The sequence below is a fragment of the Syzygium oleosum genome, unplaced genomic scaffold (genome assembly GCF_021117445.2).
Source record: "Syzygium oleosum isolate NSW1041296 unplaced genomic scaffold, Sole_v2.1 Sole_v2.02, whole genome shotgun sequence".
Lineage (NCBI taxonomy): Eukaryota > Viridiplantae > Streptophyta > Magnoliopsida > Myrtales > Myrtaceae > Syzygium > Syzygium oleosum.
In genome coordinates, this window is record NW_026607486.1 from 23467355 (window position 1) to 23484238 (window position 16884).

General features: G+C 39.8%; 1 protein-coding gene across 2 annotated transcripts; it reads right to left on the minus strand.

The window, feature by feature from the left end:
* Positions 1-12061: 12061 nt before the first annotated feature.
* LOC130137399 (beta-glucosidase 13-like) lies at positions 12062-14478 on the minus strand. 2 transcript variants are annotated; one of them, XM_056308543.1, is made up of 7 exons: positions 14446-14478; positions 14224-14339; positions 13074-13295; positions 12917-12948; positions 12709-12811; positions 12506-12614; positions 12062-12410 (listed from the first exon to the last, which is right to left on the minus strand). In XM_056308543.1, exons 3-7 carry the CDS (start codon positions 13141-13143, stop codon positions 12242-12244), a joined length of 483 nt encoding a protein of 160 aa, XP_056164518.1. In that variant the 5' UTR covers positions 13144-13295; positions 14224-14339; positions 14446-14478; the 3' UTR covers positions 12062-12241. The 2 variants fall into 2 exon arrangements, with proteins under 2 accessions (XP_056164518.1, XP_056164519.1); XM_056308544.1 differs by lacking the exons at positions 14224-14339; positions 14446-14478 and having other exon boundaries at positions 13074-13426.
* Between the last annotated feature and the right edge of the window lie 2406 nt (positions 14479-16884).

The following is a 16884-nucleotide window of genomic DNA, read 5'->3' on the forward strand; positions in this document are numbered from 1 at the left end:
ACTATATGCGCCTATTTGGTAATCCATTCAATTCCCTAGAGAAATTCTCAGTGTCCACCGTGGGAGGGTGTCACGCCCCGTACCCCACGAAGCGCTAACATCCCACGCAAAGGTCGATTTGGTTGTGTGCGACGTCCCAGGAAGCGTCGCCGACCCAACGCCCAAACAGAGAGTAAAGCACAAGCGGAAGTAATAAATAACAAACCCTGACAGTATATACATGAGCCAAGGATAACCAAACAAGCAATCAACAATGATGAAAACATACTTGCACTATACATTGCTATTGAAAACTTCTTTACTAACATCAATACCCAACTATAAAAAGATACAAGTCCACACCTACACAGTCAGCAGCCACGGGGTCAAAAAGGGAAGTGGCTAAGGAGGTCAGACTGACTCAAAGAGAGGGCTACAGTCAAAAAGTTACCAGCCCTCACTACTAGCTATGGCTCAGGATAAACCTAGGGTTCCCACTCAGGGTTGGAAGACCCAGTAGTGTCATCTGACGGCTCCTCTGAAGGATTCTCTGAAGACTCGGACGGTTCAGAATCCATATCTTCGGCTTGGGCTCGCTCATCTTCAGAGTCCTGCTCCAACTCTGGATCTAGGTAGAGACCTAACTCATCGTCCACTCCCAGCTCTTTGTTAGATCCTACCTCAGCGACTTCTCCGTCCTCGCTTGAGTCTTGATCCATCGGCTCTAGTTCCGACTCCTCTTCCATCGGTTCGGGGTCCTCATACCACATCGCGGGTATCGGATTTACATCGACCGGCTCGTCTATGATCTGGGGATCCACAATCTCACCACCAGCCATTTGTGAATCCATCAATCCATCTTGACCAACCGGCACGTCAAAAGTCCTAAGGGGTTGCCCGAGGTTTCCGTCTGCATCTCTCAAGCACCAAGCTACATATTCCTGAGTTTGATGAAAATACTCTCCCACGTTTACAAACACCACGAATTGGTATCTCACATAAGATTCCCCATTTCCTGCGGGGTATGTACTTGTATACTGATGTATCTGTATAGGTATTCCAAAAAGCGGTGGATTCAGTATCTTTATGGCTGGGGGTCTGAAAATGTGAATTTTTACAACCATGAGACGAATCTCAGCGAGTATAGCCCCTAAACCTAGGCTAGGCTAGCATGCATTCTCCTGACAGGCAAAACAACATAGTACGCAAACAATGACTTGGCCCTTGGCCCAAATAGAACATAAAAATTACCCTGCAGGTTAGGCAGTTCATTAAAATTCCCAAGGCACATGCGCGAATACAATGGTCCCACGTGCACCACACGCATACTCATGCTCACAGTATTCATCTCACATGCTGGGTCATGTACTCTATGCATGCAATGTCAATGTCATGCCATGCTTCCATTTCGGTTCACTCTACACACTGTCTCAATTATTAATAATTATTACGACTCGAGTCAACACAATTCCCGGCCCAGTGCGTCTAGCCTGCTTCAAAATGCATGAGGCGCAACACCGATCTGGCCCAGTGTCTCTTGCCTGCTTCAAAGTGCATGAGGCGCAACACTGATCTCTTCACGAACCAGAGCCCGTGTAAAACGCATCAGGATGGTCGTCTTCCGGACGAACCGGGCATCGTCCTGCTTCAAAGTGCATGAGGACGGCACACCCCGCGTAACACGCATCAGGGCGAAATGTGATCACACATACACACATCCAGTTATTATCTGAACCCCGCATAACACGCATCAGGGTATTTTAGGTGATCACATGCTCATGACAGGCACGCAGTCTCACACAATTTCATCACAAGCCTCATTCTCGGCATTCATAACGCATGCCATGAAATGCAACATGAGCATCCACATAACATAGGCATAGGCACACAGTTCAATCAAAGTCATTCCACAGTGCCTAATTCACAAGCCACGTGCTTACTTGGCCTATTAATACCGTGCGGCCCAAATTCACAATGTGTAATTCCATAACCCACTCAAGCCATCAAATGGCCGATCACACTCCGCACGAGTCGGCCACACGAGCACACTACATGGCATTATTCAATTCTCCAATAAATGGGCACAACAATCAACAAGTCAGTCAGCCCGGGCATACCCGGCAGTCCAGTCACCTAATCCTCGACTAGTCCGCGCCATCCCAATAAATCACTAATATTATTCTTGTCACCATTACCATTGTTCGACTCACTAATTTCTCCCAATGTACACCGATAATCCTCGACCCAGTCCAGAAAATGCACTATCGGTCCTAATCCGGATTTAGGAATTATACTCACTTAATTCAACTCTACGACGACGGGGAACGGTGGCCAATCACCGGTGAACGGTGGAACCGGCGGCGGCGTTCCGGCAGACGGCGGTTCACGGCAGTAAGGAAAACCGGCGGAGGAGGAGGAAAACGTGGAGGAGGGGCTGCTCGGTGGGGGTCTTGGCCGAATGAGGGAGGAGGAGAGAGAGAGGGGGGTCCAACAGGTCAAATGTTGGGGGCTTGGGGTGCCAAGTGTCGCCGATCCGGGCAATTGACGAAAATGCCCCTAATCCAACGGCCTTGAATCATTCCTATCCAATAATTGATGGGCAAAAAGGTAATTAGGTCCAATAATGCAGCTGAAGACCCTTAATAATTATCCCAAAAAATTTCCCAAAAATTCGGACCCGAAAACGGCCCAGGGGCAAAACGGTCATTTTTCCGGTCACGGGGCGAAATTCCAATGTTTGGCTAAATCAACCCTAAATGAGTGTGGCCAACATAATATGGCATCGGAATCGCGAAAATAGCCTCTTAAGCCCTTGAAAATCGACTGCCGAGTTCTGAAAATAAAATAATATTATTTTTCACTTCCGAGCCAAAATTCCAATTTTTGACCGAAACAACTCTAAATGCGCTTGGCCACCCTGAAATGACATCGGCCGCAAAAAATAACCTCAGACGGCCTCAGAATCAACGTTGGGGTCCCGATGGGCAAAATCGTAATTTTTGACTTCCGGGTCGAAATTCCATTTTTCGACCGTACTATCCCCAAACGTGCGTGACCAGCATAATATGACGTTAGAATCGTAAAAATAGCTTCTCAAGCCCTCGAAGATCGATACCAAAGTTCGAGTCCAATTTCGTGACCAAAACTCGCTAAATTTCCAATTTCAGGGTCTCTAACTAACGGGCGGCTGTTTAGGGGTTACGCGTATCGACCTAGGGTTATCCGAACCATGACGGTCTCGATCATTGAGAAGATGAGAAATTATCACTAGTCCCAAAGGTCGCGATCATTCGGTTCCAGTTCAGGACTGGTTGGCCACGTGCACTTTCGGTCGTGCAGAATCACCTGCGATCCGATTGTACATCGTTGGCCTTGGCCAAACCAAATCCATCACTTTTCTTGAGATCGGCCCACGTTGGCCCAAAATATTCCCTCGTCATTTCTCGTGATCGGTGCCCGATTCACGATCGGGTCCCTGGTCCACGTACCGGTTTTCCTAGTTAGCCATACCTTATTGGTTAGTATCATGAGAGTGATCAACTCTGGGCGAGACTCACTAAATTGAAATGCGAAATAATTTCGATTTTATTGATCCCGGAATTATATCAAAATTCGGGTTGTTACAACTCTTCCCCCCTTACAAAAATTTCGTCCTCGAAATTTGCAATCTACCCTTATCTACTCAAACAACTAAGGGTGCTGACGTCTCATAGCTTCTTCACTTTCCCAAGTGGCACCTTCCGTTCCGTGATGCTCCCAAACAACCTTGACCATTGGGATCGTCTTATTCCTTAGCACACGGTCCTTCCGATCTTCGATCCTGACTGGCCTTTCCACGTACGACATCCACGTCTATTTCCTCATACCTCAAAACGTGAGTCGGATCTGGTTAATATTTCCTTAACATTGACACGTGGAAAACATTATGCACTTGGGATAAATTGGGCAGCAAGGCAAGTCGATAAGCCATATCACCAATCTTTTCCAATATCTCAAATGGCCCGACGTACCTTGGACTGAGTTTTCCTTTCTTGCCGAATCGGGATAATCCTTTCACTGGCGACGCCTTGAGAAATACATGATCTCCCACTTGAAACTCTAAGGGTCGTCGTCTCCTATCGGCATAACTCTTTTGGCGACTCTGCGCTGACCTCAGTCTGTCCCGAATAATCTCAACGGCTTCCACCGTCTGCTGAACTAACTATGGGCCCGTTATACTTCGCTCACCAATTTCGTCCCAACATAATGGCGTTCTACAAGCTCTGCCGTATAAGGCTTCGAACGGCATCATTTGAATACTCTGTTGGTAGCTGTTATTATAGGTAAATTCCACTAAATGCAGCTGTTCCTCCCACTTGCCTTGAAAATCCACTACTCAAGCTCTCAGCATGTCCTCTAAGGTCTGAATTGTCCTTTCAGACTGACCATCTGTCTGCGGATGATACGCTGTACTGAACTGCAACTTGGTGCCTGAGGCCACTTGCAGACTTTTCCAGAAATTGGCTGTGAACCTTGGATCACGATCCGATGTGATCGTCACTGGTACTCCATGAAGATGTACAATTTGCCGCACATATAACTCTGCGTACCTTTCCAATTCAAAATCATTTCGCACTGCCAGGAAGTGCGCTGACTTTGTCAATCGATCTACTATCACCCATATCGAGTCATGCCCTTTTTGGCTTCGCGGCAATCCCGTCACGAAATCCATCGTGATGTGCTCCCATTTCCACTCTGGGATCTCTAATGGTCTCAGCAGTCTTCCAAGCTTACAGTGATGTGCCTTCACTTGTTGGCACGTCAAACACTTAGTCACATGCTTAGCCACATCAAAAAATATGTCATCGAGCACGTTTTTAGCAATTTGAGGGGGCGAAACAAAAAATATGTCATCTCGTGGGTATGAAATGGAACTTGCAGTCAAAGTTTTGAACGTGAATTAGAAAATGTTCGGCTGGCATTGCAAGATAAGAAATAAAGAAACTTAGTTTCTCTTTGGAAGAGTTGCTTTGAGCTTGTCTTAGCTGTTTATACCCTTTCGAACTGTAGGGTTCATCAACGAAAAACAACGCAGCGGAATATAGAACCCTAGACAGGATCCATGTGTATATTGAAATCGAAAAGGAATTTCGATAGTACCTTTTGCAGATCGAAGATAAATCAGCAACTGATTGTGTCTGGATGAGCACCCCAAGTGTTGCGCCTCTACCGGTATCCACACACACGAACGGAATTCTCCAACGATCCACGTGCTAGCGAAAGATCTTGAAGTTCCTTTTTCTTGAACGCCTTTTGCTTTTCGATACTCTGTCGAAAAAACCCTAGACAGAGAACGATTCTCTATCTATTTATACAGCCTCATTATCTAGCGGAATTAAAAGAAGTGGCCGGGCTATTTGGGCCCGCCAAACTGTCCACCTTCAATCGTATGTTTAATCGTTATCTCATAACGCGTACAACCGCATAGATAATTTAAATAGGAGAATAAATTAAAATCTACTTCTTAAGTAGATCAAGGCGCATAAACAATATTAAGTTCGTTCGTTATTGTGTGCGACCCTGTAGGTTCACTAAACATTAGCAGTGTGCCCAAAACTCTTTTGGCCCACAAGTCATAAGCGGTCTCTAGCAACACATTATGACTACCTAAGTATAGTGAAGATCGGTTTTCCGACACAACCTAATCCACAATTAATATTAGAGTATCAACCTTGATTGATTCTTAGGACAGACTACTAACACGAACAACTTGGAAATTCTCGTGTGAGGCGCATAATCAATTCCCTCGATTGTGATGATTTTCAATTGCCAATTTGAAGCAAATTGAGATGGATTCATGGAGGAAAAGGCCAAACTGAGCGAAATAAAAATTGGCGGGCCAAAGTGAGACAACCCTGAATTTACAAGGGCCGAAAAGTAATTCTCCCAAATTTATGTTACGTGAACGAGCTAAAAGAGCCAAAAACGAAAATAAATAAAATTGAAAAAATTTACTTAAAAAAGAAATCAAAATAATTAATTATTAGAATTGAAGATTAGAAAAGGAACAAAATAGAAAGTGGCTGGGCAATGGCACGGCTAGCTTTGACAGGGGTCAATAACCCCCGCTAGACTAGCGACAAGGGTCGCTGATCACCCATGCGAAATCAAGGTCATGTGACCCTTGCTTAGCAATAGCGTAAGCGACGAGCGTGCGACACCTGTCAGTTATCGGCGAGGGTCATGCAATCATCGTCAATAGTGAGCATAGGTCGTGTAACCCTCGCCAGCTGTTGGAGAGGGTCGTACTGCCCTCTCCAGTAACGGGCAAGGGTCGGTCGATTGCTTCAATAAGGGTTCAGAGTCCAAGGTACTTTGTCCATGCCCATAAATTATAACTATGGGTTAATACTATGAAAAACTCCAAACTGGTACACTGTGACAATTTTACCTTGAACTAATTTTTTGACCATTAAAAACCCCAAATTAATACACCTATGACAAATTTACCCAGAACTATTTTTTTTACTATAAAAAACCCCAAACTGGTACACCTATGATAATTTTACTCTGAATTAATTTTTTAATCACAAAAAACCCCAAATTGGTACACCTGTGATAAATTTATCCGAAACTAATTTTTTAATCATCAAAAATCCTAAACTTGTACACTTGTGATAAATTTACCCTTCGTTAAATTGGATTATGTTCGTAAAATTCTGCATGTGTCAACGAACGTTTTGAACAAGTAATACAATAATGAGAAGAGTATCGTCCCACAGAGATTGATGATAATAAACCAATTAAATATTAAAAATAGACTAATTGTAAAATTTATTTAACATATCAAAATATAATTGAGAATAAATAAAAATTGACAATTTTTAAAAACGAAATTTTATAAACTAAAGGTAGATAATCAATCAGGTAAAATGTGTTAGAGCATCCGATTTCACCATAACCACTAGATATAAATTTCGGATCATTATGCATATAAGAACAATATCAAACATGTGATAGCGGAATTTCCTAGTCTATTTACTATCATATCTCTAGGTATAGCAAACCTACTCAGTTTATCAATTCACTATATTTCTATGTGAATTTAAATAAACATAAGCACATTAAAATCTGTGAATATTCCCGGTTTACAATGAATCTTTTGGACCACCTTATCACCAAAAGCTACACAAATAACATGGTATATTTCTATCCACATTTAATTCATGATTATATATTATAAGGAGCAATTGCATATTATTACTTCTCAGTCTCAAACATGCACATCAAATCATTCAAGTGGTGGCCAATCACCTAAACGCATTAAGCACAATAATATATAACTCACATGAATGAAATTACTTGCAAAGCATAAAAAGCATGAAATTCATATCATCATGGTTAGGCTACATCGTAGCTCTAACAAAGAAAATTAGAACATAATAGAAGAAGAAACGACAATAGAAATTAAACCAAACATCTTGAATCAAAGAACAAGAATTCTGTCACCACTTTTGTCTTCTCTTCAAAATACTTGAAAAACTCTCATAACACTGAAAACAAAAACGATCTCAAAAAAAAAAAACTCCATACCCCCAAGTTATCCTATTTATATGATAACATCCAAAACTCCTCTCACAAGGCAATTGCTTCTTTTTCGTATAAAATTAGGGAATAAATCGCAGAATTCCCAATGTGATATCCACATTCTAACTCTTCTCTGGGTCGCATATTCCTTTCCTTCTTTTTGCCATATTTTCCTTATTTTCTCCATATCTCAATATTCTGCATAAACAAGGAAAAATTAAGTAAATAAAAGGAAATCCAAATATATTCTAACAAATATTGCATTATTTATTCCCTGGAGCAGATAAAATAACTCTATTTTTATAGAGTTATCATATTAATATCACGAAAAATCGCAAATTGCTAAACTTGTGACAAACAGATGGCTAAAACCCCAAATTAGTACACTCGTCAACTACCTCATGTCATCAAACTTAGTAATTTGATAGTAAAATTTAACGGAAACTAACAAAGAGTAAATTTGTCATAGGTATACCAGTTTGGGCTTTTTGGTTGTCAAAAAAATAGTTTGGGATAAATTTATCACAGGTGTACCAGTTTGGGATTTTTCGTGGTATTAACCGTGTAACCATTAATCAACACTACTAGTAAAGTATGTAAACTATTTGTAATCTACTAGCTATCTTTGTAATCTACTAACGGAAAGATAGCTTGTCTGTTTCCTTTGGAAGCAATTACTTAGCTTTAGAATTCGTAAAGTAAGAATACCATCACTTAGTAATTAACTAATACCAAAGTAACCTCAAATAGTCGTAAGCCATAGAACCTATAATCGGTAATTCACCTTAATAATCGCAATTACCACTAGGTCCATGAAAAAGATGGTCAATAATCTACCTTTACCAATAATAAATTACCTTAAGTTCTCGTAAGATTGAAAGTCCTAACAATCATGACTTCACTTAAGATTTAGTAAAAAGTCTAAATTTATCACAAATTTCATTTTTCGAATTCTCAGTAAATTAGCCCATAATCAGTAATTCACTTTAGCAATCAAACTACTGGTTTCTTGCTTTGATTAGATGTTTCCGGAATAATATGATCAAAACAACGTTTGGGAATCAAAGTCCGAGGAACATTAGTATCTCCTTTAAGCTTCTTAGAATTTGCTCTATGAGGGAGCAAAGCGTGCGCCGTTGGACAAGCAATTAAGGGGCTTAATTTAACAATGACGACAACCTATCAATAAAAATAAGTTCTTTTGTTTATTGTATTATGAGTTAATTCTTTATTTCATCACAAAATGCTCAAGAAGGTGGACGAAGTCGGCGGACCCTGGAGGGAGCTCGAGAGCATGGCAGCAGGGCTGGGGCACCTAGGGGTCTCGTTCTGTAGCGATTTGGGGACGAACCGCTTCTGCAGCTTTCCAGAATTCATTGTTAGAAACACGAAACCCGACCGATCGTGTGGCTATATTTTGTTCGGGTCTTGTCTTGGGTTGGGTCGAGCACACATGTCTAGTATTTTGAATTGGGTCTGGTATCATGAAAACCGGACCCGACCCAAACCATTGACACCTTATTATCCATAGCCCCATGCATGGCTAAACATAAAACTTTCACATACTTCAAGTGCATATGCACCATTTAAACTGGAATGTACGTTAAGTATGTATGGCTATTCACTTTAAAAGGTTTGATTTAATTTAGCCACTGTTTATCACTGATCATTTCGATTCCAAAATCACTGCATAAAATGGTAGGTCATAACCACAGCCGTCAAATGCATCTTCTAGTTTTTCTCTTTTCAATTAAAATGTACTAGCGAAAAAACAGGCCCACATCCGAGAACGAATGACTGTTCGTAATCCACGAAGGTATTTAAACATAGCGAATGGTTCAGTTCGTTGGTGTGTTACAGGTGAACATATGTTGCCACTCATAAAATGGAAAGAACATTAATAATAATAAAAAATTTATTGTCGTAAAATAGTTATACTTTTTGTAAATTATAATCGTCAATCGAGACCACTAGTAAAGTGGACAAGTTTCATTAGTACTTTTCCATGCAATCGTATGACTAGCTTATGGTTTGGGTGTCTGCATGTTCACATAACACATCCGCCATGGTTCCCCAAAAAAAATAATGCTATCCATAGATAACGTGGAAGACCTTTTGATTGATGCGTTCTTCTTAAGAGCATGTATATGCTGAATGTCAAGAGGAACCCTCCTTTTCTTTGCCAGTGGCTATCTGCTAAACATCCGCTTCTAGGATTAGCAAGAAGTGCAGTAGTTCTTCTATTTCTTAAGCTTACGGCAATGTTGCTGGTGAATTTCTGTCTGGTTCCGCAGCGTTGAAGCAAGAACCGATTGAGCTTAATTCAGCTGGAAATGGTGATGCTGCTTCTACTAATGAGGCAGGGGATTCCTTTTTCTTTTTCTCTCTTCCTTGTGGCCATCACCGGCGATGTCCGCCGGCCTCAAGCAAGGGCCGCCCTTGGCCTTGCCGGATCGGGCGAGGGCGAGGGTTGCCCTCGCCAGATCTAGCGAGGAACGCCCTCGCCAGCCTAGGCGAGGGCGACCCTCGCCTGACGCCAACAAGGTCGAGGGTGGTCCTCGCTGCAACCCTTGCCCGCCCACATCCGGCGAGGGCCGGCCTTGGCCTCGTCAGCCCAAGCGAGGTTTGCCCTCGCCAGCGTCGGGCGAGGGTCGCCCTCGCCTGGGCTGGCGAGAGCCACCCTCGCCCTCGCTAGATCCGGCGAGGGCAACTCTCGCCTCGCCAGATCCGGCGAGGCCAAGAGCAGCCCTCGTCGGATCTGGCAAAGGCGAGGGCGACTCTCTCTAGCCTAGGCGAGGGCGACCCTCGCTCGACGCCGACGAGGCTGGCCTTCGCTCGATGCCGGTGAAGGTGGCCCTCGCCTGAGGCTGGCGGATGTCGCCGACGATAGCCACAAGTGGGAAGAGAGAAAAAGAAAAAAGGAAAAAGAAAAAAAAGAAAGGAAAAGAAAAGAAAAAGACAAAATTGCCCCTATTCCGGCGTCGGAAATATCTCACGCTCGCCGGCCGGCGAGCTAGGGTCTTTATTTGAGACTGGTTTGGGCACTTTAGGTCCTTAATTGAGACATTGTCCACTTGAGGTCCCTTTTTGATAAAAGAGACCCACTTTTGATCCTTAATTAAAATTTTCCCCCTTTTTCCCCCATGTAAAATACTTTTGAGCCAATAGATTATTTCCACATCATAATATTCATTTAAGATTTCGTTTGTTTCATGAAAAATTAATGATTTAGAAAACATTTTCCTAAAAATAATCACTTGTATCGTTTGAAATAATTAGTAAATGAAATCTTTTTTTCATTATCGATAATCATTTATTTCTAAATATTTTCGTGGACGGTTAAAATATGTTTTTATTCATTTTTATAAGTGATATAAGTGATCATTGTTAGGAAAATGTTTTCAAAATCATTTATTTTTCACAAAACAAGCGCAAAGAGAAGAGAAGAATAATTTTGTTGAGAATATTGGTATATACATACCATAATTGTTAGGACCATCAAATGTAGTTTTTTTTCATTCTGTTCTTATCTAGATGGTGAATCAGTGCCTCATTTTAACTTTGGCTATTACAAAAAAACAAAATTTGACTGTAGACATTTCATAACAGCATTAACTATTTATTTTCATATTGTTATTAGGCAATAACAAAGTAAAATGTTTTATGTATACATCGACTTTTAAGATTAAATTATGAAAGGTAAATGTTTATGAATAAAGTTAAATGTATATAGGTATACTCAAATAAATAGAATTTCCTACGAATACATAAAAAAACGAACTAATGTGGAAAAGTAAATTGAAAGTTTTTTTGCATCATAAGGAAATTAATAGTTTATCAAGAATTCAATCAGGAAACAATAATGTGTTTATCGGATTAATTTTTTTTTACCTTAGTTTGACAGAATGAACTAATTTGATAAGACCCAAACCAATTTGAGAAAGAAAACCTAATTTTTGCAAAAGCAGAAGTATATTTATGGTCGTGCCTTTGGAAAAAATTATATATGAAACATAATTGATGTCAACGGGGCTATGGCAAACGAAAAATATGAACAACGACCGCTTCTAAATGTGTCGTACTAACAAAAGTTTGATTAAAAAATGATAAAAACGATCGGTATTAATTGTATCATTTGCCAATAAGATAATGGTACTCCAATAATTTATTCTAAATTTGATTTAAATTGCTAATATTTTCAAAGGATTGTCAACAAATAAAAATCAAAGAAAAGTAAAATAAACTCAGAGAAGATACATTGACAAATTGATTTGGAAATATAAAGAACAAAAGTACAATTATTTGCATAAAAGATAAGTTAACAAAATTACAAAAATAAGTTTTTCTTGAGTTAAATTCAGAAAAGGATAAAAAAAAAGTAAAAAAAAGGGGAAAAATCATATAAATTCTTATACGTTGGAAGAAAGAAATGCAAACATTTGCGGTGCCTCAAAATTGCAAACCAACACCACCGGACTCTTCATGCCTGTTCCTTCGATCAGTTTGGATCAAGAAGTGTTGCAGGGACGCAGCCCCTTTATCCTCAAGGTAGATAGAAATTCAATCTGTTTCACTTTTAAAAACAATCCGAATGCTCATACATACTCTCTCCACTCATTTATATCGATGAAGACAACAATCATGCAAGAAGTAAATATGCTAGGCATCGCTCTGCAAGGAGAAGTTGACAGTCGCATTATCCTTTCGTAGGACTTTTGAACCAGTACGCCGATTGCTTCAGGTATCGCTTCAATCCATTCCCGTAATCCACGAATATGAGGCCGTATCGGGTTGTATAACCCTCCGCCCACTCGAAGTCGTCTAGGAAACTCCGCACAAAGCATCCTTTCACATTCACTCCTTCCCTGTCAATGACGAATTCGTGTATATATTGCTTTTTATCAAAATATCATCATTGTTACCACCGATGCATACCCATTATCGATATTGAACTACTTACTCAATAGCCTTGGAGAGATTTGAGAGATGCTGCTGAAAGTTACTTATTCTCAATCTATCTATCAGTGGATCTTCAGGCGGCAACGATTTGTTATTTGCAACTACCGTTCCTGTGGTTGCACAAAACAGGTATTAAAGAAAAATTACAAGGAGACCCCTCAACCCAAGCAAAGTTACTGTCACCGACATTGATACATGTATTACCATTCTCCGTCACATAAATGGTCGGATCCTCGTAGTTTTTCTTCACGTGGAGCATCAACTCTCTGATACCCTTTGGGTATATGTACGGCCACTCGGCAGCGGTCTGCAATTTTGTTTAGTTAATTTCTATATCAGCATTATTCTTAGCATGCGATTAACGCATGAACATTGCATAGATTCTTTAAGGTGCTTGTGGTAGACACATTACCGGTTGGCCAATCGGAATGCCATCTTTCTCAGCTGGTAGCAACACAGATAACAAACAAAGTTAATTAGGCAATCAATGAAGAAGAGCGCATGGGAGTAAATAACTTGTCCGAGGTATTATTGGATGAATTGATTGGGCAGTGGTAGTGCATGCTTACCGGTCAAATTACAATGGCAATCGGTGGTGTAACTTAAGATTGAGAGTGGTGAAAGGGGTTGCGAATTCATCTACGTATCTTGCTGTGTAGTAATTTACCCCCATGTAGTCATAAGAGCCTTTTAGCGCCTCTGACTGTGCTTCTGTGATTTTGGGTAACCGTTCACCAACATATCTCCTCATCGATTTTTGGTAGTCACCATAGGTAATAGGATGAGCAAACCTTACGTCATCGGCACACAATGCACTTACTCATGTGACATATAAAATTTCTGAGGAAGGGCAAAAATGACTCTTTCGTCGAGGTAAAATTGCTATTATGTGAAAATGCATATTTAGAACCTTACTATGTTTAGTAGTCAGGATAAAATTCAGGACAGGATATTCTATCCTGTGTTTGGTACCTACCCAAGATAGGATAAAGTCGGATATAGGAAGAATATAGCCTGGATAAAATTATTCCTTGAAGAAGGTAGGATAAAGGTAGATAGGATTTCTAATATCCATAATATGAATGTTACTTTTCTTGAATAACAAACTTGTTAAATTAATAAAATTTAAATAATATTCGAATATAAATAATATTTGAATTCTTATATAAAAAATTCAAAATAAAAAAATAACAACAATTTCCTTTTTCTTTATTTATATATTCAAAATTCTTTCTATCTTATGATATAAATTCCATATATAAAAATAAATATTTAGTATTTATATTTATTACATGTTTTAGGTATATTAGTACAGTTTAATATTCAATAAAATTTTATTAGAGAATGATGGAAAGGGGAAAGAAGATAAAAAAGAAAAGAAATAAAAAAAGATAGGGAAAAATAATAAATAAAATAAGCAATTAAATGACGTAGACAAGAGTGTCGTAAGAGATTCTTACCATCTCCATTTGTGCAATTTGTAGGTTATTTTCCAACGATATGTCGTTCATAGTAAATAGTGGACATGATAATATTGAAAACATCCGGTTTTATTTTCACAATTTACCAAACAATGTAGATGATATAGCAAATTTTTTGGATTTCATATCATATCTTATTCAGTCCTATCATAGCTAGAAAATCCGGATGACCAAACGCAATCTATGAGTACTAGGGGGAATAAATTTTTACGTACCTTCTGATAAATTAAATACTTACCATCCAAACTGAAAGTCAAGAGCTCTAGAGGCTGCCTTCCTACTGATGTTCGTCGAATGCCTTGGGGTCATCCAGAAACTTGCAATTACCATGCCTATTTTCCCATTTTGAGCGGCCTGATTGTGCATAATATACGAGACAATTAGTCAAGTCCAAGCATGCATATTCAACTCAATAGTTTGCCAAAAGAAGGGGAAATCACCGAGATAGGTGTATATATACCTGATACTTGTCCCTGTACAGTTTCGTTGCTGACGAGATCAAATTTGACAAGTACCCACATTTAGAAGAAAATCTCGCAATAGGTGGCAACTAATATCACCTTCTTTACTGGACCTGAAATTTGGTAAGAAAAAAGAAATTCTCAGCTAAATTTCCAAATCGACTAAAGGATAAGGTCAAGCATATTATCATTAAATGGAAAAGATAATTTCCTTTTCTTACCTCTTTACTCATCAACTCATTCAGCAACTTGAATGGATATCTCAGTATATAAAGGTGCTACTCATTTCAACACCTCACTACACTAGCTCAAAACTCATTACGTGAGAGAGAGGTTAATAACAGGTGGGGTGTATATGGCCATGGAGGTAACAGCATCCAAGAGAATGGGGTCAATGATGTTCGTGGCGGTTCTGATACTGTCGTCTTCCATCGTAGCCGACGCACGCATATCTGCGAAATGTGCATTGAAGTGTGCATTTTTCTGTATCTTTGACCCCGATTCATTGCAATGCAGTGCGGACTGCATCAATCGTTGCTTAACAGGGCCCCCTACGTCTGCGGCACTAGAGCATTGCGATGTCGGTTGTTTCTTGTCTACTTGCATGGACTATCATGCGGGTAATAATCTTCGCATCGAGAACGTAGCTTCTTATCAAATTCATAAAACCAAGAAAGTTATTGTATAATCTTGTTTCTTTATCAATGTTTCGTTGTTATATTTTAATTACGAGAGCTAGCTGCGTACTAAATTATTTCGTTTCTTGGACTTCGATATATGCTCTTGTTAAAAAAAAATGAACTTCAATCCTGATATAAGTAACATTTTTAATTTCTTGTTTCTTATTGGAACTCATGCAGACACCAAGAAAGTTGAAGTGGACGTGAAGAAAGTCAGAGCTTGTGCGGATTCATGCTCTCAGGGTTGCCAGAAGATCTATTCATTGCACTAAAGTTTTGGACTTTCATCTGAACAAAGGCAATTGATTGAGTTATGTAATAACTTTGTGGTTTCATTCCACAACTAATAAATAATATTGCTTTATTTATTATCTGCTTGAGTGAAGTACATTTTTATGAATTTTTAGTTGTGATAAGTTGAGTCTGTTCTCTATTATCCTGATTTAGATTAGGAGATATAATTACAAAAACCAAGTGGGACTCCGACTTCGATCCGATTATCGAACATAACGAAAACCGTGGCTTTAATAATTCCAGCTTGGCCTTGCTCATAGACGAACTCCTGGGGATTCGTATAGGTTGGGTCGCATAGGATTTGAACCCCTCCGGACAGATTTCCTTGATGTGGAGGGTAAAAATAGAGAGAGAAAAAAACATAGAGCAATAAGTATAAGAGGGACGAAATCTTCATATATCGGTCATAGAATTAGCTTAAAATTTGGAGAAATGACGAGAAATTTCAGAAGTTCTGAGAGAATTGGACGAAATCTGGAGACGTTATGGTTGGAGCGGCTGTGAGGAAGACAAAAATGAGAGCAGCAAAAGAAGTCCGGAATATTTTTCAAATGGACAGGTTTCTCCTTTTCCTTCGAGTCCTCGAAATGGACGGAACAGGTGTTTTTGTCCCTTAAATTCAATTGTTCCTCAATTGAATGCAACTTTTATCTATCATTCACCTGACGTTTAAATCGTCTGGCAAAAACCCTTGAGGTTATATCATTGCTGGCCAACATACTTTATAGCGTGGTATTGTTGACACCTAAATTTTGGTTACTCAATTTACTCCATTCATTACATTAAAAAAAAAAAGGAATCAAGTTTGCCTCGTAAACAAAAATATTAATATTGTGTTGAATTTGGGCATTCTAAAGCATGTGCGCATTGAATAATTTCATTGACCCGGTGGTGGATTGCGTAGCTGAATTCCACGTCTGCCCTGCATTGGTCATCTAAGTTGGGAAAGTAAAAGGAATTTCAGCAAAGTCCAAGATGGGAAATTTAGCTCGTGGAAAGATTCTGGGGCGAAGCAAAAAGGAAAACATGGGCTAAATATATATGATTCTTGGCAAGGAAGGTGGGCACGTGATTGGGGCAATCGTCTCCGGAAGGCAAAGATAAAATGCACCGTTAAGGACGAAAATCGATGAGAAAAATCTGGCCGTAATTGAAGACAATATTCTCGACAAGAATCCGGAAAGAGGAAGCAGATTCGGGCAATATTCAGCCATACTCTCGTCCAAGAAAGAGGCACAGCGAACGGCACGAATATCGGAGAAAGGGAGAGCTCAATCGGGCACACATCAAGCTTCTTGGAAAGAAATCAAGAAGAAATGGCTTAATATGGAAAAGGATATACGCGCACATTGAAGGGGATTTAAATTCCAACTCATTTCCGTGTATATTCGGAGAAAGGGATGTAAGTGTTTTTTTATGCGGGCTAGATTAATTGAGATTAAAATTTACTGTTTTACGGGTTGG